We start from the raw sequence: 21,573 nt of genomic DNA on the forward strand, positions 1-21,573 counted from the left end.
GTCAGAAGTTGGGTTAAGTACCTCCACAGGTCCTTTCCAGCCAGCATTTGTATGAGTTTGTATGTATCTAAAGAGCTGAAATCTAGTCTGTCACTTAGAAGCTATGGGGATGGAGAAGTAACTATACCATAACCTTTGTTGGAGGCACAAATCTTTTGTCTGGCTTCCAGATTAGCAGATGAAACAATTTTATAATCTCAGTTCTGCTGAGATTATCTCTAAACAGTTCATGTTATCCCTTCCTGGAAGAGTTTAGACTTTAGATCAGACTGCTCAGTCTGATCTGAAGTAGTCTGAGTCTGTCTTGGCCTGTCATGTTCACAAGCTTTATTGTTGAAAATTTTGCACAGCTGTTCTAACAAGTCAAGAACTAAAGCTGGATGGCACTGAAAATAATTGATCTGACAGCTCTAGTTCTGCTTTTTCTGGCACTGAGAAGTCTAGCATGCACACTGACGGCGCATTGAGGTGCGGGAGCCAAAAGCAAAGTTTGTCTTGAACTTTTGGTTCCTAATAGAATGGGATGACCTTAGGTTTGAAAAGCTTCTTATAGCAGTAGAATGAAACTGTGAACTTGACATGCTGCTCTGTTGAAGTCTCCTGTCAATTTAAGTTTCTCAAGTTCAGAACAGATACTGACTTGGCAGGTCACCTATGCTTTGGGGTTGGTTTGGTTTGGGTTTGTTTGTGTTTTTACTGGTGCCTTGCTTATAAAGAGCTGAGAATTTTTTCCTTCCCCAGGGCTGGTTAGGACTTCCATATGTTTGTCAGGCCATGTATTGATGTCCAGATTAAGATTAGTCAGTGAGATTAACAGTGCTGTCATAACATTAAAAGTCATAGCTGTAGACTGTATGAAACAAGGCTGTAGCCTGCATCTGGTATAGGTCATCCGCCTCCTGCATCAGTGTAATTGGAGGGGTTGGAAAGATTTCTTGGGTAGGTTTTTGTAGAAGGTGTAATAGTAGAGAAGCTTATCCTAGCATTTGAGGATTCATCAGGAATGGATGCTAGTTGTAGGAAGAGTCCTGGGAGGTAAGGAAGGACTGGGAAAGAATCTCTGTTAATGATTATCTAGGAAATTGCCATGCAGACAAGTATAGGAAGATTTGAGTAAGGTATTGGCAATGTGTAAAAGGTGGTAGTCTACAAGGATGTCTAAATGCAAACACTCTAAATGTACCATTAATACTTCTATCTCTAGGGAAGCAGTCCAAACGAAGTACAACATCATCCCAGGTAAGAAACTGTCTGCTGTTCTCTTTCTGAAAAGAACCTAGGGGAATATTCCAGTATAAGCACAGCCAGGAAGTGGAGAGTATTATTTTCTATTGCTCTCAACTTCTGCTGTAAATATACAGAATGCAGTTTTGATTGTCTGGGTGATGTAGCCAGATGTGGTAGTTACCTGCTTTAAAAAAAAAAAAAAATAATCTGTCTCTTTTCCTTTTGCCAGAGCATAGTAGAACAAGAACATCCTGTTCACAATGACAGAGGAACTTTTTCATTTCAGGTAGGGTGTCTGTCAGTGTCTAGTCTTAATGTGTGCAGACAGTTCCTTCACTGTACTGCTTTGTGAAAAGCAAGTCTGTTGCTCCCTACTGTAATCCCCATTTCTTGGGTATAGATGCCTCTCTGATAGCTCAGTCAGTTTTTGAGTGGACTCTTGTTAAGAATAAGTGCTGGAAATCTTTCTTCATAAGGTGTGGGGGCTGTTTTAAACTGTCTTTGGTATGATGCAGTTCTAAATATCTTAGTCTGTGAGCCTCAGCGTGTTGAAGTTTATTGTGACGCAACTAGTGCATACAGGTTTCTAAGAACGAGTAGCTGGGACCTGACTGATGACTCGCTTAAGGGGAAGATACTCTGCCTGAAACCAGATTAGTGCTGTGTTTCTGTATACTGGTTCACTTGTGATTGTTGGTTACTATAGAATTTAAAATGTGTTTGTTTTATGTGACACAAATCTTACTTCCATAGCTTCCAATTTGTATAGTTGGGGGAGGAACAGAATAGCTGCTTATGCTTTAGGGCAAGTATGATTAAAATTTTACACCTCACCATGTTAAATACACAACACTTCTTGTTATCTTTTCTCTGTGGTGAGCTGAGTTAAACACTGGTACCTAAAGGCCTTTCATAAAGGTCTTGGATTACCAGAGTGCCTAATCATAGATAGGTACAATGATTTTGCATGTGGAATTCTGTCGAAACTTGCAGATATGCTGGTATCCTCAGAACAGTATGCTTGCTGAAAGGAACCAACTGACCTTAAATGACTGACTTCTTTCATGCTTCAGTAGAGATGGCTTCTTACCAGGGCAACCCTGTTGTGAATGAGAAGAATGCTGACTTTCCTATTCCTTATTTTCAGTTTTTTTTTAACATCAGCTCTGAAAACCAAGAAGGTCTCTACAGCCTGTATTTCCATAAATGTGTTGGCAAGGATGGGGCGACTAATGATCAGCAGCTATTTAGCCTCGATGTGAGTATAGCTTCTAAAGTATAATTAACTCACTTGCTTAGACTGAAAGATACAGCTTTCAATTCTAGCTTGTGTATCAGCACACACTGTACATGAGTGTATATATGGAGTGGAAAGTGATTCAGAGTTGTGCCTTTAATCTCTGTAGTGGCATTTCTGAAGAAAGCAACTACAGTAAGAAGAATTAAAATACTATTTTGGAGAAATGTCTGGAAATCTGAAGACTGCATGTGGGCTGGGTTCCATCTACACAGTTGTGACTAGATGCTGTAATGAGATGGGAGCTAAAACAGCTGTTCATGTTTTGTTGTGCTCAAAAATCACTTTTTTCTTTACACAATTGCAGATATTAAGGCTGTTGCTGCAGTCAAAATTGTTGGTGTTTGAATTCAGTGTCTCTGCTTTTTCTGGCCTAATTAAAGATGCGTTTTTACAGTGTTAGATGCACATCTTAAAGGCAATATGTTACAGCAAATGTCTCATCTCTTTTAACATCCAGGGGTTTGGTCCTATGCTCTTTTGAGCCACAGTACATTATCACAGCTCAGGCTTTCCCTTTTTTCTCTTTCCTGTGCTCATGCCGGCATCCATGCTGGTGTATAGTGAGCTCTTCTGTAATGAATCCTCTCGTTGACTGAGGTAACTCAGCCAGATCAGCCCCCTGAACTGCTTTTTACATGGTTGTGCTGATGCTACGGCAAGGGAAAAGCAAGGGAGCATGTAGTGATAAAACTTAGCAGCCATAGCTTAACTCAGACTGGACTGCTATAAATCTGCTTCTGAAGTTGTGTGTTTCAAAGACCAAGTTTTTGAATTGCTGTTTGTTGCTTTGACCCACTGAAGAAATCAGAAAGAGAAGAAAGTCTGGATAACTAACCTGCTTGGTTGTATTTAGAGCTGCAGGACAGTTTCGGTGCTGCAAACCAGTCTTGATGCATTATTTTAATGAAGTCCTAGCACATGTAACCAAGCCATTTAGGGGCATAAATAGCATGTTAAATAAAGCTTCTGTTTTCTCAGTCGCAAGGTAACAGGCTTGCAGCAGAGTGCTTCCTGTCTCTTGACAGGTGAAGAAATCCACTGTAGTAAACCCAAGAGTGGGGTTTTTCAGCTATGTGTGATTCTCTCCACACATAATTCGGGACTGTGCTAAAAAACCTACTTGTTTATGCAAGGTTATAGATACTGTTTCTGAATTAAAGGTGGGCAAACTCTGTGAAGTTTGGTATAGAGAACAACTATTCTTTGGGAAAATTACTTTGTCTTTCTGAATTATGTTGCATAACAGAAGCAGCAGAAGGAACGTCTGTCCTTTTCTGCTTTTCAAGGAAATTATTGCTGTGGGTGTAATTTTGCAAAATGTTTTGAGGTTCTTGAGGATGAAGAGTTGCTTTTATTTTTTCTGTGAGTCTCATAACAGTCACTGCTTCAGAAAAGCTAATTTTAAATGAGCAAATTTGATTGTGAACTGTAATTGTTAACTCAGTGCTTTAAGAAAATGTTTTTTCAACTGTACACATAACACACCTTTAATATTCAGATAGAAATTACGGAAAAGAATCCTGAAAGCTACCTCTCGGCAGGTGAGATCCCACTGCCAAAACTCTACATTTCCATGGCTATGTTCTTCTTCCTGTCTGGGACTGTATGGATCCACATACTTCGTAAACGCAGGTAAGCGGACTAGTTTGGTGTCAGAGACAAGTATGGGCCTACTGTGTTTGATTTTTATTTTTCACTCTTCCTCTTAGAACGCCCAATTCATAGTCAGATTTAATCACTTAAAACTCCAAATCTGGCTCAATATTGTATGCCTAATACATAAGTTTATAGTTGAAAGCAGGTACTTCTGTCAGTATCACTGTTGCAGACTATTGTTCTAAAGTTATCAAGTCTTACATTAAGAAATTCTTCATGTAGCATACATATTAAAATATATTGTGGCAACAAATAAATGGGATATTCCTGTAGTTGATGACAAAAGGAGAACGCTCTTTGAAAAGAAATAATAAGAAAAAAGGTGATCATATTTTTTTCCCCATGGGGAATGACAGCTATGGCAGTGGAGAGCCATAAACATTTTGATTATAGTCAAAAGTGGTAGGAATTCCTAAGTGAAAACCATGCTGCTTAATAGTTAAAGCGTAGCAACATAAGCCAGGAGCACCTATGATTCCATTTTGGCTTTACCTCTGACTTAGTCTGGAGTTCACTTAGTGATCAGATTATTTAGTAGTCTGGAGTTCACTTGGTGGTGTGTATAGTGACTTGGGGGCGGAGGGTGGAGTAATACATGTTTGAATGATGTTTAGCAAACTTTCTAACAGCTATCATCTATATAGGCAAGATACTCCTACGAATTACTGTTTTCAATTAACTCGAGTATTAAAAATCAGAGTTGTAGAACATAGTTGAAATGTTGTTCAGGATGTTGCAAAAACTTGGGCTGCAGCATTAAAGGGAGTCCTTTTACGCTATAGTCACCTCAGCCTGGGTGTTACTGTTTGTAGGTTTTCAAGAAATACCCCTGGGAACTGAAGTTTTTACTGCTGGCTTTTAATTGATGCTCTTCTTTTTTTTTTTTCCCCCCCTCCTCTCCCAGAAATGATGTCTTTAAGATTCACTGGCTAATGGCAGCCCTCCCTTTCACAAAATCTCTGTCCTTAGTCTTCCATGCGGTATGTATAACGTCTCTGCCTTTAAGTTGTTCAGCTAGAAAGTAGAAACATGGAATCCAGGGCATGCTGTTAGAGAAATCCGCTTTGTGGGGGAGAATGGGAGGGAGCAAGAAGTGTCTTTCATATTGAAGCATTGGAACTGAACTGCAGCTGTTTGGTGGAAGTGATTCAGTTTTCATTAGCAAATTCTGACTTTAAATACAATTGAGATCATGGCCTGAAGTGGTGAAGCAGCAAGCGTACGTGAGGGTTGAATGAGTTCCATGAATTCTAATGTTTTGGCCATCTGAGGCTGGCCTGAAAGCTTGAGCGATGGTGCTGCTTCAGCTATGTGGCTTGCAATAAATGTTAATAAATGGAAACCTCGATGAATATTTGTAAAATTCAAGGGCACTGCTTTAGATGAAGTATTATGGTGTACTGTAACAGACCTAACGTTAACAGACCTAACACTTTCAACACACAAAGTCTCTGTTGAATTGTATTGACTTTGCCTTTCCACTGGAAAGATCTCATAAACAAAGGTAATGGCAAGCATTTAATCCTTCAATGTTTGTGCCAGCCATGATCTTCACCTTCACGTTCGGATAACTGCTACAAACATTTCTGGGGTCTAAGGCATTGAATCTGGTTTCCAGTAAAATTGAAACTAGAAAACCTCTAGTCACCTAATGCAACTGAACTTGAACAATGAATGAATAAATAGGTTACAAATGCAGTTGTTTAACTATAGCTAAGCATGGGAGCTGTGTGGAAAGGATGTAGATTCTATGAGAAATATCCACTAACACTTAGGAAATACAGCAAATGGAAGCGGCCTCGTTGTTGCTAAACAAAACCAGAGCACGTTGGGAGGAAGCATTCTGTAAGACGTAACAGAGCTGAGTTTGTACACACTGATTGGAAAATGAAATTTGAAGTGGCTGTCAGGCAGACCTATTTTATAGACATGGGTGGGGTGCTGATGAGCAGCTTGTAAAGTAACATACTGTATTTTTTTGCTTCCAGATCGACTATCACTACATTTCTTTTCAGGGATTTCCTATTGAAGGCTGGGCTGTTGTTTATTACATCACTCACCTGTAAGTATGTCAGAAGATTGATGTGATAGATTCAAACAATGAAATTGAATTCCCTGTGGGGCTGCCCCCCTCCCTCCCTCCTGAGCAAACTGGAAAATTGCTGATTCTTTGGTACTATGGGCTGAATGACAAGGCAACAATCAGCCCTGTGTGAAGGGGAAAGCTCTACTTATACAGGGCAGCTGCAGAGAATTGGTACTTATCTGGGTGGAGGAGTAAAAGGAGAAGAAATGCTTTGCTTTTCTTTGTTCATACTAATATTCAAGTATCTAATTTGCTCTTGGTGTGAATGGTAAAAGAGGGTACAGCTGCCAGTGTTTTCTCCTGTTCATGATGGTGAATGGATGACTCCCCCAGGAAAAGATTGCATATATTGACAATTATGAATGAAGTGTAATATTGCTATGTGATACGCAGTTGTAAGCAAGTACATCTGCTTCACTGTTGTAGGATAAGCACTTGCCAAAATTATGAATAGCAAGGCATTTGTTTGGGTTTGTGGCTTTACTGACTGTAGGAGAGAACCTGGGCAGAAGAGGAAGTGTGATAAAATAAAGTCTCTCACTGCAGTATCTGTTTCTCTTTCAGACTGAAGGGTGCTCTTCTGTTCATCACTATTGCCCTTATTGGCACAGGCTGGGCTTTCATTAAACACATCCTGTCAGATAAAGACAAAAAAATTTTCATGATTGTCATCCCACTTCAGGTGAGGACTGAGCTGTGTTAATACTTAGGGTCTTGTGGGAGAGCTGCTTGTGGAAACTGTAAAAGGCTGTGAATCCCTCACAAACTACTGCATAACTACTGCTTGTATAAGCCTATTGGTTACAATCCCAGTTGAGCTGGGATTTTCTGGGCCAGAAATGACCTCTGTAATTTTCCCCACTTTTATGCCTGTATTGAGTATGAGATAATGGTGATCAAACAGTGTCAGCAAGTGAACAACTAGCTATAAGGTAGGTATGTTCATGCTGGGGCAAAACTTGGGCTGCAAAACAGTACTAAACTACTCAGCAGAGAAATGAAATGAAAGTTGTCACTTCTGCAATGCTGAGTGAGCTTAAGAAAAAAAAAAGGGGAAAACTGAGACTTGTAGGTCCACTGAGTCTGAGGGAAACTTTCCCAGTGTGTTCAAAGTGATCAGTGCTTGTCTCGTACTCCAGGAACTGAAGTAAATAGGAGGGCAGCACTTCTATTTGTTGTAGATAGAACAGCTTTTCTGCCTTTCCAGATGGAATCCCTTACTCGGCTGCAAAACCAGAAGTGTATAATTAGTGGTTTGAGGCTCTTACAGAGCTCAGGTACAGAGTACAAAACGTGGTCAATGACCAGTTTGAATTATTGGCGTAATTGAGAATAATGCATTTAGACTGTTTGCTGTCTGTGCGTATGGGGAGTCCTGTTTCTGTATTTTTATAAATAGATTATGCTCTTTTTTATTTCTACTGATACAATAGATTCAGCATAGTATATAACAAAAAGGACTACTGCCTGAATGTCAGCAGAAATCAGTTCCAATCAGTTTTATTTCTGTGAATCCTGTGAAGATGCTGCTGAACGTGTGACTTTCTTGACATAGAGGTGCAGAAGAATTATTGACGTTAGCGAACGGCCTTTTCCTGCCACTGTGGGACAGCTTTTGCTGAATTGGCAGCCCACATCAGTATCTCCTCGGAAAGCTTCTGAAACCATTAAGCATGTTTTGTCCTGTAGGTCCTCGCAAATGTGGCGTACATTATCATAGAGTCAACAGAAGAGGGGACAACTGAATATGGACTGTGGAAAGAAATCCTCTTCCTGGTAGACTTGCTATGTTGCGGAGCTATCCTGTTTCCAGTGGTATGGTGAGTCACTGTATGTATTGTGTGGTTTCTGGGCCCCGATGGCTTGAGTTGTTTCTGAACTAATGAGTATTGACTGCTAGTTAGAGCTAAAGGTACTGCCAAAGCGCAAAAAGTCAGTCCTGTGGAGGCAAGGGTTCTGTTAACTTTTTGAAACTGTATCAATCTTAACACTTCAGCCTTGTGTTGTAGAAGATACTTGTTTTGGGGATGTTAAAGTGGGGATAAGGTAAGGTGGGTGGCGATTTTAAGTGGGGCCAGCACAGTGCAGACTATAGGTGCTTTTGAAACTTGGAATTTTTCAGAAGTACTGACTCTCTTACGTTGAGAAATAGGATTTTGCTTTACTGACTGAGGTTGGAAACTAGGCTGTTAAATTCTAAAACAATAGTGCTGTCTAAGATCTGTGCTGCCTTCAAGCAGAGTAGCTGTATTTTTACTTGACTGTTTAAAAGAAATAATCCCACAGGGAGCATTTCCCTGCCCTTCCTTCCACTCTACTTGGCAAAGAATAATGTTGGTTATATAAAACTCAACCAAAACACAGATAATTCAGATAAACACTATTGTTGCTTCTTGCCAGTTAGTCAGAACATTTATCTTCAAATTCATTTTAGTCTTAATTGGATAAACAGCTGGATTTAAAGGAGGATATGAAGGAGCTTCTGGCTCCTTGGTTAGTAAACACAGAATATTCTTCTTTTTCTCCAGTATCTCCAGTATTTTTTCCTGAAACACAGAATGAATATAAATGTCTGTCTAATAAACATGTCATCACTCTAGAGTGTGTAACTCTTGAGTGTTTCAGCAAACTGTTTCGTAAAGACACACGTACGTGTTGCTCAGCAGATGGGGGTAAGCTTCAGCTTGACTTGTGAGGGTGGCTTTCAGCTGTCCTTACTTTCCCAGTTGTCCTTTGTGTAAGGGCAAAACCCTACACAGTCTTGGTGGCCTTCTGCCAAGGCTGGGAAACGTCTTCCAAGAAACTTGCACTGCCCACTCTTCCCTTCCTCCACTCCAGTCAAAATGCTGCAGCTCTTCTGAGGTTGAGAGCGTTTGGGTATGGTAAATAAACCTGCAAGAATATTAACTTTAATTGTAGAGAGACTGATTTCCTGTGATAAAGGTGACTTTTACAGTTGCAGCTCTTTACTACCTAATGCTAGAATCCATATGTCCTGCTTAGTGATATGCTGGTACAAAACTTGCTTTCCATAAAGGAATTGTATCTGAAGAGCAAATGCATTTGGGTGAGCTATCGTGTAACTGTCTATAGTGTGCAGCCAGTGTTCCTGGATTGTCATGGTACCAACATAAACTGGCAGTGAAGCCCAAGACACAAAATCCTGCCCCTTTTTCATCTGGATAGTGTCACTGCAGCTGGTGGGATGATTCATGGGAGCAAGGTGACTAAGACTTGGCCCTTGAATTTACATTCCTGCAGGGTAGCTTCTGTTACATAAGTTGCCTATGTAGACATGTAAGCTGTAATCAACTATTTAAATGAAAAGAGCTTAAAAGAGCAGTAAGATGCCAAATGCTTGGCAGTACTCTGAGTAGTAGCTCAGCTTAATTGTACAAGTGGAAAGCATTATGCTGGAAAATGCCCCAGTTTCTCACTCTGCTCCCTCCCTCCCACAAAGCTTTCTGTAGGCTGAAGTAGGCTTTGGCAATCGGCTTTCTTAATCGCAAGGAGATGCAGATACTTGAACTAACTGCCTGAGCTGGGGGTGAACTGTATGCCAAGCACGCTAAGCACAGTTAATTACGAGTATACCCCAGCCATAAAGAGCTATCAAAACTTGTCAGTGTTCTAGAGGGCTGCAGTGAAAAGGGAGTGCAAAAATTATAGCTAATCTACTCCTTTTTTATTTTTCAGGTCAATAAGACATTTACAGGAAGCTTCAGCAACAGATGGGAAAGGCAAGTAATCTGTAATTTTTTTGTTTTATGCTACGTGCCATAAGATAGTGCTAGGTTTTCAAACACATGATGCTGATTTAAAATATGTAAAGTAACACTACAAATCTACACTATGTTATTGTCACACTGCTGCTTTTCCTCAGTGGGCTAGTGGGAATAACTTCTGGAAAATGACCTTTTTCATGTATTGCTTTGACTATTGGAACTCATATGTGGAACTCACTCTCTGGTACTTGCACAGCTCTCGGTGCTTGAGCTAGACACGACATCTAGAGCAAATCATCTTGATAGATTTGCCTTCCTTTCTCAGACTCGAGTGTTCAGAAGCAGAACTAGAAATGAATTCCAGAATTGCTGACTATTAGACAAAATAGACACCCTTACTTCAGTTTCTGCAGAAATCTGTTCCTGCCAGAATACAGGGAAACAAACCTCATTATGAAACAAAACATAAATTGGCATTCAATGTAACGCAGTTCTTGTCCATGTTTGTACAGCAGCTTAAAGGACTGCTTGTGTAAAGTTGAGTATGTTTATTGTAGCAGTGAAAATGAGATGATGGATAGAAAGCTAACCCAAATATGGCTTCTGTAAGTGTGTGCTTTTCCTGTCTTATCTGTTCACTTCTTCTGAATTAGTTCCTCAGTTGGCTGCAGATGCAAGCCATGGAGCACAGCACTGGCTTCCTTGGAAGCAGGCAGCCATTTCAACGTTCTGTCATTTGATGGCTTTTCTTGAAAGCTTTATTTGTAGAAGGTCCTTTGGCAACATCCTTTCAACCTGGTCTTATCCGTTAACTCTTGTCTCGCCTTTCAGGAGCTAGCCTCCTAGGTCTGAATACTTCTTCCAGTCATTTCCCGGTTTCCACTGAGCCGCTTGCATTTCAGTGCAGATTGTCTCTGTGGTCCAGTAGGTGAAGTTTAGGCTGGGCACTGAACTCAGCTCTGTGCAGACCACAGATTAGGTCTTTTCTTGCCATTTGTTAAAATGAAACAATAATGAAGGTGAGCCCAGCATTTTTTTTTTGAGATTCAAAGTTGTTAAAAAAAAAAAAAAACAACAAACCACCCACCCCAAACCTAAAGGGGGGAAAATATTAATTTCTAATAGAAACCAATGTAAAAGAGGTTTGTGTTGATAAAGTAACATGAATGTTATTGGTAGCTTTCTCATCGGTGTGTTCACATGGATTCAGTGACATTGACTGAATTTGTTTTATCTTGTCCACTGAGCATGTGTTCTGGAGTATTTATGCTCTTACTGTTACAAAGTCTGCTTAAATTTAGACATTCCCTAAAGCAATCCCTTTCTTCTGAACTGAGAACTTCACATATGTAAGTCCTGGTTCTTAGCTGAAGCCACCGTGTGTGACTACAAATAGAGATCAGCTTTCCTGTAACTGAGGCAGAACTGCTGGGTGGCAATGGAGTCTGTGGCTGTTCCGACACTGAGCACTCAAACTGAGCCACAAACCCTCCAGATCTGTGTGGCCCCAGGTGATCACCCCGTGCCTGCTTTGCACTTGATGCCTTTTATCACAAGATGGTGCTATGGAGTTTGCTTAACTTCAAAACATACTGAATGAAGGAGAAAAGTAAGGTGGCCAACATCAAGGGTGTTCAGCATAGACTCTGGACGTGTCCACTTTTCGTCGTAATGGGGGGAATCTGGATCTAAGTAAAACCAAGTAGTTCTGAAGGATGTGTTGTAGTGTATAATGGAGGTAGAAGAAAATGATGATCTGAGAAGAACTGGTTGTGTCCTTATAGCTAGTCAGTGATATGCACAATAGCCCCTAAGGACTGTTCTTAGTCCTCTGTTTTGTGTTGTTCTCAACGGGTAATGGTGCTCTTTATCATGAAGGTTGCTTGTGGATCACCTACTGCCATTACCATGCTTTGTTGTGCAGATCCTGCAAGTTCAATAATTGTGTGTTGAGAGGGACTTGGCAGCTGTGTTATACTACACTAATAAAAAAGAAGCTAAGGAAGAATTTTCGGGGAAAACATAGGCACTAGATTGTGGCCAGGACAGCCACAGTGCTGGGACTCACTTGTGAAATAATGTGCTTAGAGTATTTAGAGGCTGTTGATAGGAGCTCGTGGGGAGCAAGTGAATGGCAACATGATGCCAGAAGCAGAATGTAACCTAATGATGTCATGCTGCTAGTGTGCCTGGCTGAGAAAACCAGAAGTGATATGGTTGCCCTATAATATGGTAAAATAATTTGTTAGGCTTATAAATGAATAGTCTTGACTAGAACCACATGCTCTTAACTCTGTAGGCTTCCCTTGGAGGCCCTGTTCTGCAGAGGTGTTGCACAGTGTCTTAGCTTCTCACAAGAAAAACAGGACTAGTGATAATTCTAAAATCACCAGCATTTTTTTTTCCACAGATGAAGATAGTTTTCTCCTAAAGTGGTGAAAACTACTGGATCCTTTCATACGCAGTTTACCTGCAGCACTGCCTGTCCTGTGGTTAGAGCTGACTGAATCTTGTGCAGCCGGTGTTGGCTGGGCTGCCTATTGCTTGCTAGGATTTATTGTCTAGTATTACCTCAACGGCTGCTTTCCCTGTTCTCTCACACAGACTTCATTAACTTATAGGGTATCTTGGGGAATTATAGACTATAAATTCAATAACTTTTTTTCCCTGGTGCTGAGTCTGCTGGTGAGAAAGACCTAAGGTAAATTATTTTTGCTTCCTTACATCTATTAGAACTAACAACTCTAGGACTTCACGGCTCAGTATCCTGGTGGTGTTTCCTGACTGTCTGTCTGTCTTGTCCTCTTCCAGCTACTTCACAACCTGTTTATTAGATAGCACTCCCTTGGGTCAAGTGCAGCCGTGACTGCAGCGTGACTAGACTAGAAATGAAGCAGAAGGCTGGTCGGACTACTAGTCTTTTAGCCTGTTACAGCTGTGCTTGCTATAGGCCTTTGTATTAGCAATGTACAATTATTAAAAAGGCTTGTTAGAAGCAACAATGATTTGGAGTCACTAGCTAATGGTCATTTAAACTTGATTTTTTTTTTTAAAGATTATTTTCTAAAGTGGGAAAGCTAGAGGAATGGGTCTAAAGCCGTATTTATCCAGGGAGACCTTATATGCACAGGTGCTGTGGATTGCTAGTGAAGAGTAGGCAAGGCACAGTGATAGAGCTGAGTTTGAGCTGCCTGCTTGTTTGCTTTTTTTCCTTGAAGGTGATCTTTAACTCTAAAGCAAAATATCTGACCTACACAGGCTTCTTATCTTGCACAGCAGTGGGTGTAAACATCCCATTTTTAGAAGCTTTTTTCTTCCCCTTTTAAAATAGCCACCTTCAGACTTAAGCAAGTGCCTAGCTGCAGCTCTTTGGTCTGTCACTGTTCTTTCAGATGGGAGCGGGCTCTCTGTCCATTTCTAGATCTGCATTACAAATGTCTTGCAGATTTAAGGAAATCAGCCTTGCAAACTGAGCTGGGATTGTTTGGGCTGGAAAGCTGCTCAACTACCACTACCTTTTTTACAGGCATTGTGAGAAAAGGGAGAGAGGGAGTATGTTGTAGTAAACTTGCTTATGTTTGTCTGAAACTCAAAGTTCTTGGTCACTGGACCTCTCAAGTCTCATAACCCACTCTTGTGTATCACATCATCTGTTATTTGAGGGAGGAATGGAGGGCTGGAAACACCACTGCAGTTTTTGTTCTGCTTGTACTTCTGTGTGTGTGATGTGAGATGTGAAACTTGGTGCAGTCTGATCACGAACATTAGCTTTTTTCCTGAAGCACTGCAGCATGTCATAGCTGGCAGCAGAATTAGGAGAATTAGGCGGAATGCATTGAGCTCCCAGGCAGCATTCCCTGTGTGCTGTGCAGTGGGCAAATGATGGTTAAAGCTTTCGTGCTTGCCCCCATGTCAGGAAAAAACATTTGCTGTATTGAGTGTCTTCCTGCTTCTGTACCATGGAAATGCCGTGAACAAAGAGCCTGGTCCTGTGTGGTGCAGAACACCCTCTGCTTAGCTGAGCTCAGCAGACGCTGGAGGCGATGGCTCTGCGGAGACCCATGCTAAAACACCTCCGCAGCTCTCCGGCGAGGAGGAGGGGGTAGCGCAGGGGCAAACATGCTCTAGGCAGTACATGGGCATCTCAAACCTTGAGATAAAGCGTGGTGATTTAAGTGTCAAGACCTCAATGGATAGCGCTGGAGAGTTAGGAAATGTTGAGAAATTAAATAGGCCTATTATGTTCCACTGTACTACTTCCAGCTGCCCTAGCTAACTATCTGGGGTTGATGTAGCAATTACGTGTTGGAGATACATTGCTTATCCTGTACTTTGGACATTCTTCTGACCCTGGTGGGGAAGTGTTGTGCCAAATGGCTAATGTGTTTTAGAATGTTCAAGATTAACTAGTCTGTGCAGCTTCTCATGCATAACACAGAGTTGCTGTATCTGTTTGCTTGACCTCTTCTTTCTGGTATAAGAATGCTTTTAAGCAGAGTGCTGTAGAGATTACAGGGCCGTACTTCTCAGAGTTACTCCTGGAGTTGCTTTTTGAGGTCTGGATCTACATGTGTGCCTTCATTCTTGGGGGCGAGGTGGGGGAATAAAAAGTTCATTTACTATTTGGAAATGGTGCAGATTGCATCTCAAATGCACCGGAGTTAGTATAGCGCACAAAGATTGTAGAAATATTTTTAGCTGTACTTTAGCGTGTTCACTCAAAATGCATTATGGTTTGCCCTTGCATACTATATTATCTGGACTTGAGCTTGTTACGCCCTGGGCTGCAGTCCTCTTATTGTTATTACATATTCTAAAAAGGTCAGATTTATTCATCAAAAAGCTATTGTCTGATGGTGTGCAAAGCTGTAGTGGATGGTCTGACTTTCTTTTTCCCCATCTTATAGGCTGTCTCAGCATTTGAAATTAGCAAGGGGGCAATTGGAAAAAGAGACTGATTATCAAAATTGTGTGGTGTGCTATGTTTTGATCGATGCAGATCAGGCTATTGCAGGCACAAGCTGTTTAAGTAAATGGTGATAGGGAGGGAAAACTGAGGGAAGCAAGGTATAGATGTTATAAACCTTTCTTGGAGGATGGCTTTTATCTTTTTAATTACTTTATGAAAGAGGTGGAATACAAATATGAATTCATTTGTAAACTCTTTGGTAGAAAGTCTCTGCTACTTTTTTCTACCTTCTCTGCAGTTAAGTACTGTTCCTTGAAGAATGGTTATCATACTCGAAACATAAATTTACCCAGCCTTTACTGCATGCTGTGATTGCTGCCGTGTTATCACGGCTTTACAGGTTGGGATTGCAAATGATTCAAGTTGTAAGTGACAGCTGCTGGCCTAGCCTCTCTCCTTGCAAATGTTGCTGTCAGTGTCTGGACTGCCAGGCTAAGGTGAATCAAAGTCTTAGTGTCCAGCATAGCGAGACTCAAGTGTTACTGCTTGGAGCACATTCAGCCTGTGAAAAAGCAATTCACAAGCTGCTGATGCCAAGCAATGATGATTTTAGACTTTCTCCAGAACAGTGTGTGCTGTAACTTTGAGCCGTTTAAAAAAAACCTGGCAGAATTTTGTAGACGTGCATTAATACTGGCTTTAGTGTCTGATAGCGGAGGGAAGTATTCCTGAAGTTGAGGCAGCTAGAGGAGAGCACCTAGTTGTGATAAATAAGCAAGCCAGCTTCCAGAGGTGGCTCTTCAGTCTTTCTACTTGGTGGTGGTTGTCGTTTTTCCTCCCCTCGCCCTTCTTTCCCATGCTCAGCCATTCTAGATATCTGGATGTACCAACCTATGACTTTCGGTATTGATTATCATGATGAATAGGCAAGATCTTGAGCTGTGCTCCATAAGGTGGGAGAGGTGGCATGGTGATACTTCAGTTGGCAGCCAGATCTTTGGCTTCACTATCCTTTCCTCCTATGCACTGCACGAATCCAACAGAAATGACTCCCCAGCTCACTCGGTTGTTGACTGTAAAGCATTGATGGATGGCAGTTTGAATCACAGCTGTTGAGTTGGTGTTTCTTTAACTATGAAGCCTCGTAATTCTCATGGCCTGTCATTGCACCAGTTGGTGGCAGTTCTTGGAGATGAATGCGTTGAGTTCAAAATAGATCCTTCTGTGTACAAACCGATATGTGGTAAATCACAAGATCTTCGTGGTCACACTTAATGTAGCTCTCATTTAAATAGGACAATATTGCTTCCCTGCTTCACGATTTAATATTCTTGTCCTGCTTATTTGCAGGCTTTAATCTTTCTCCAACTGTATTATGAAAAGCTTTTAACATTAGGTTATCTGGTAGAGCACTAGATCCATGAAAATTCCTAAGTTTTTGCTATTTAAATGGGGGAAACTAGCTTTTGTGAGGGACAGAAATGAGGGTGAAGTAGCTAAACCAATGTCTCGGGGCTGATTTAGCTACCAAGGATTTAGTTAGATTCTTGTTCTAGCAGTTCCAAGTCTTGCCATCTGTTGCCCAGTGAAGTGCTCTGTGCTTCGCTGCTGGTACTCTCCAGATGCAAGTTTAGAGCTTGGGCATTGCTTTCTGGAGTCCAGAACTGTATATTGCAAAGCGGCTGCTATTCTATGTTCAGTTTTTCATATTGCAGTCCAGAAGGGAGCATCCTCCCCAGACTGAGAGCTAGTGTTCCTCTGACGTACTGTGCCAGAAGATTGCCCCCATGAGCACAGTCTTGCCCAAAGCCAACCCAGTCTGACTGGTGTTCAGATGAGCGTTGCACATAAAGCTTTAGCTGCATGGAAACAAACTTGGTGTTCCTTCACAAATAAGGTTTGCTTTTTTCCTCTTGAGGCCTGTCTCTGCTTTCTCTCTCTGCCATGCCCTGTGCTCTGTCAAAAGTAGACATACCGTTTGGAAATGTGTAGAAGCCACTAGCCAGCACTAAATCAAAACTACCCTTAGCTTAGTTTTATCTACTTGTCAGTCAGTTTACGCCTTGTGTTAGTCGGGTGCTCTTGTTACAGTATGTCTGCTGGAGGAGGGTTTCTGTCTGTCTCAAGGTGTCCGTAGCTTTCAGTGGTTCTTCTGGAACACTAAAGGTAAGTTTTGGAAAGTGACTCTTGATCTCTAGATTACACAAAGTAGGTTTATAAGAGAATGTTGTCTGTCTTCACTGTAGCTTATGTAGGGGGAACCTGTAACAGTTTGAGTGGTGCATTTGACATTACCTTTCCATAAGAAAAGCTTCATTGTTTTTGACAAAGAAAGTGAAGCATTTTTTGGTAGCTATTAGTCCTCCTCTTCCTGGTGTGTAATACTGTATTTTGCACTGTTGTGAACCTGGGAGGCCTTATGTGCAAATACATGCAGCCTTTTGTAAATCTAATTTTTTGCAGTTGGTGATTTCTGTGAGGGAGTGCAGGTGAACTTAAGCACAATGTGTTGCACTTTCACATCTGATAAAAAATTTTATAAGGAGGGCTTGGAGGGAATACCAGTAAGCATGTGGCAGATTTTCTAACTGGCAACTGATGTTCATGGTCTCTAAATTGCATTTCTGTATGCTGTCAACATATCTTGGAGTGTTTGCCTCTTGTGTTGTCACAAAAGCACCAGGAGTCCGTATTTGTAATCCTGCTGCACCTCTAAAACCTGACTCTCAAACCAGAGTTGACAGCTGCTCCATCTGTTGTTGACCTCTGCTCCTTCACATGAATATCTGCTCTGTTCCTCAAGAGCTGATGTAATCTGTCCAATAAACACAAGTTAGCCCTGGGGCCTTGGCTTACACGGTTTGTGACTGAAACATGCATTTGCTATAAGAACTATTTAGTATGACTTCCCATTTCACTGGTAAGTTGTGACTGAGCCACGAATGATAGAGGATACTGTATAGATGTCAAAATACTCCTGCTGCGGTTCACCAAGCTGCAGTGGTTCCCAGAGCTGAGGTTACCTCAAAGTCGTTCAGGTCAGTTGAAGGCACAGAGCAGGTCAGGACTCTAGAACTCTAGAAAAGATGTCAGTTTTCTAGGAGGCAATGTCAAGTGGCATGGTCCTTCTGGCAAGAGTGAGGTGACAGTATGTAGTTGGCTATGTACAGATAAGCATTAGAGGAAGAAGGTTCTATATTGCAGAGTGCGTGCATATAAAATTTAGCATAAAGGTGATATCACCGAGTTGCCTTTTTAAGAGGGCATTCACCCCAGCCTAGGAGTTGTCTGGTATGTAGACAAGCCAGGCTGGTACTCCTCAGAGCCCAACAGGCTGTGTGACAAATCCTTCTAGTCTGGGATTACCCAAGTCCTAGTTTTGACCACTTGCCTACCTTGCAGACAGACATCGAAAGAAACTTCATCTTGTTTTAACAATTTTCTGATGGACTTTTGTGTTCTCTTGATAGCTGCCATTAACCTAGCAAAGCTGAAGCTTTTCAGACATTACTATGTAATGGTAAGTAAAACACATGTACGCATGCATACAGAGCACTTAGAAGCCGTTCAAGCCTTTTGATGGCTTACTTGTTGGAAGCTAGTATAGCTGGTGGATGTGGTGGAGATGTTCCTAGTTCTGTGGCGCTGCTGTGCTTTGGCATCTTGGTCAACTGGGTTACAGTGCTCAAAGCAACTTCCCTTCTTTTCCTAGCGGTTGCATCCTTCTCTCTATCTTTAAATTGGTTACAGCTATTTGTAACGCTTACTAATTTCCTCTGGAGACAGCTTGAGCTGCCAGTTGAATTGATGGGCTTGAATAACATACTGTAAACTTCCTAAAAATTAAACTTGGGACCAAATGGTGCCTTGAGATGCATGTGTGCAGCTTCTGATTAAGTCAGTGGGAGCCATGAGCATACCTCCCAAGAGAGCATAGGCTTCTTAATGATTTCCAGCAGCCTCATTTCAGACTCTTAAAAGTGGTAAGAGTAATAATTGCAATCCCGATTTTTCAAGTTCTACAAAATCCTAATGCTTAAAGCATTTTCCTGCTGTAACTTAAATATGTTAGCAATACTTTGAGTCATTTGGACATTCACCAAGCAGTACGGCCCTCAGCCTGTATCTTCCCTGTTTATCAAGGAGCATAATAGGGCTAATCTGACATAATGAGTTGCCTGGGAATTGCTTGAGCTCTTTCTCTGGAAAAAGAGGTTCTATAAGGATGGTGCTATTGTTCTCATCATGTTTTCTCCTTTTCCTTCCCAGATTGTGTGTTACATTTACTTCACACGGATCATTGCAATTCTCATAAAGATTGCTGTTCCATTCCAGTGGAAATGGCTGTACCAGGTATTTGCTAGCAAAGGAAAATACATCCATTCCTTTATTTTTTTTCTTATTATTCTTTAAATATAACCACACAAAAAAAATTCCATAAATTGTTCCTCATGTTGTAGTAGAACATCTCAGAGCACAGTGCTGCACCCTTTCTCCTCCTGGTTTTTATCACTGATGTGCCTAAGGTGGCAGGAATATATTTTTAGTTTTATGTTTGTCCAGCAAGGCTGCTGGATTATACATGACATGTCTGAAAGTAATTGCATTATTGATTTTTAGTCTTTCAATTTAAAAATGTCTGAAGGAAATTAATCAAGAACATACAAAGGAGAAAAAATAGTCAGGTTTGCCCTGTGTAATTGAGGCCCCAGGGAGCCAGCGAAATAGGCTTTCACTCTTCTATCTACAGGCTTTATTTGCCTAGTGACTTTTAAATACTTGGTTTCTTAACATATAGTCCAAGTAACTGTGCGGGGAGTCTTTAGAATACATTAACTGTTGAAAATTCCAAACAACGTAGGGATGATCATCCCCCCCCATTTAAAAGCCAAGTCTTGCCGTAGTTACTTAAAAGCACTGGAGTGATGGCTGGAACTGTAACTGAATTTAAAGTGACAGGGAAAGCTGAAAGAACAAAGGGCTTGACAGCCTTTAGCCTGAGATTAATGATAACAGGACAGGAATTGCTTTGTTATTTCTGCTACGGCACAGGCTTCTTGGCCATTAAATCTCAAATCTTATGAATGAGAAGAAATGTTTCATGACCATGAAGGATTATAGGACTGAACTTCAATCTTGTGTTTTTACTTGCAGCTGCTGGATGAAATGGCCACACTTGTCTTCTTTGTCCTCACTGGGTACAAGTTCCGTCCAGCATCAGACAACCCTTATCTACAGCTTTCTCAAGATGATGAGGATGACTTGGAGATGGAAGCTGTGTAAGAACCCCTTCCCCTGCCTTTTTTTACATCTTTGCTTGATTTGAGAAAAGTAATGTTTAAAAGCGGTTTACTTTAATGTCTCTAAATCCTTCTTTGAAAAAGATTTAAGATCTGCCCACACATTTAAAGATGAGGTGTCTATTTGGTGTGTGTTAAACTAACAAAGAAATTTGTGATATGCATAGGAGCCTCTGAGCTGGATATTACAGTAGTGTGGAATAAGCTGGTAAAGCTTTTTGTGGGGCAAAAACATACCCATGAAAATATCAAGTGAAAAAACTTGTGTTTAATCTGTGTTGCTGAACACAAATGAGCCTTACAGATTGTCATTAATGCTTCATGGTTAAAAAAACCAAACCAACCAAGCAATGGCAAACTACCAATCTACAGAAGATAAATGAACATGGTGTAAGGTCACTCCTACCTTGAAGTTCAGCCTGTAGCTTTGCAGAAAGTAACACTGAGCTGAGGAGATGGCTTTTTACCAATGCTCTTCACTGTTCTGTTCCTTCATGCTAAACCATGAGGCACCACAAATGCAGTAGGACCTGAGATAGTCTGGAGAAATTATAAAGTGGGGCTCAGCCTAAGTCCCTGTCATTTTCTTTGCAGTGCTGTTCTGAGGACTTAAAAAATGAGTGGCATTTCTGAATCTGTAATAGAAACTGCCCTAAGAAATTCAGCATGCTAGAAGTGTTGAATACAGCTATAATTGCCACAGACTCTGTTGCTTGATAGGAGCCGAGCTAACCTAATCTCTTTAGTAGTTATGCACTTCTGCATAATTGCAATTCATGTACAGGCCCACAAGCCTGTTCCTAAGAATTTATTTCTAATTCGGCAGATCTCCTTTACCTGATCTTGGGTGAAACAAATCAACACTCCAACTTTTACTGCGGGGGCAAAAAAAGTCAGAATGTGTTTGCTCTCGTAGTTAGCTCAGAAAGAAATGGAGCTTATTGGGAAATTGCTACAAGGAGGTTTGAGGCAGAATCCAGCCTGAAATGTCATACAAGGAGTGTAACTTCTCAGAAATGTCTCTAGAAACAAAGATCTCTTCAAATGCTTAGTTATTTTTGCTTTGGATCCATAAAATCTGTCATTGTTGCAAGCGGAATCCAACTAGTAGGTAGTGGCCCTAAAATCACTGTTGCTTTAAAAGTGTTTAAATGGTTTATGTAAGAAGCTGGTTTCAGTTTGGGAGCTGGTAAATAAACATCCATGTTAGGAAGGCACTGTCTGAAAAGGAAGATGTGGCAGGATTTGTGATTGTACAGAAAAGAGCTTTTTTTCCTACAAGATTGCCTGTTAGAGTGAATTTTAAGTTTGCATGACATGCTTAATGAGTTTTTACTTGGGTTTTTTTAGGACTAATAATATGGCACCTT

The 21,573-nt window shown here is 41.0% G+C and overlaps 1 protein-coding gene across 2 annotated transcripts in view; it reads left to right on the top strand.

Annotated features, from left to right (window-relative positions):
* The window catches only part of GPR107 (G protein-coupled receptor 107), a 40,156-nt gene that overhangs the window by 7,966 nt on the left and 10,617 nt on the right, over positions 1-21,573 (top strand). The window contains exons 6-18 of one of the 2 annotated variants that reach the window (XM_087752509.1): positions 1,205-1,239; positions 1,457-1,513; positions 2,375-2,485; positions 4,026-4,159; positions 5,088-5,163; positions 6,172-6,245; positions 6,834-6,951; positions 7,959-8,089; positions 9,966-10,009; positions 16,995-17,069; positions 18,374-18,423; positions 19,173-19,256; positions 20,058-20,182. In XM_087752509.1, the coding sequence (XP_087608635.1) occupies positions 1,205-1,239; positions 1,457-1,513; positions 2,375-2,485; positions 4,026-4,159; positions 5,088-5,163; positions 6,172-6,245; positions 6,834-6,951; positions 7,959-8,089; positions 9,966-10,009; positions 16,995-17,069; positions 18,374-18,423; positions 19,173-19,256; positions 20,058-20,182 (1,114 nt within the window). The remainder of the gene's footprint in view (positions 1-1,204; positions 1,240-1,456; positions 1,514-2,374; positions 2,486-4,025; positions 4,160-5,087; positions 5,164-6,171; positions 6,246-6,833; positions 6,952-7,958; positions 8,090-9,965; positions 10,010-16,994; positions 17,070-18,373; positions 18,424-19,172; positions 19,257-20,057; positions 20,183-21,573) is intronic. The other variant, XM_087752510.1, reaches the window with a different exon arrangement.

This window comes from Nipponia nippon, unplaced genomic scaffold, assembly GCF_047370975.1.
Source record: "Nipponia nippon isolate SJK-2023a ecotype South Korea unplaced genomic scaffold, ASM4737097v1 scaffold_16, whole genome shotgun sequence".
In the NCBI taxonomy this organism is placed as follows: domain Eukaryota; kingdom Metazoa; phylum Chordata; class Aves; order Pelecaniformes; family Threskiornithidae; genus Nipponia; species Nipponia nippon.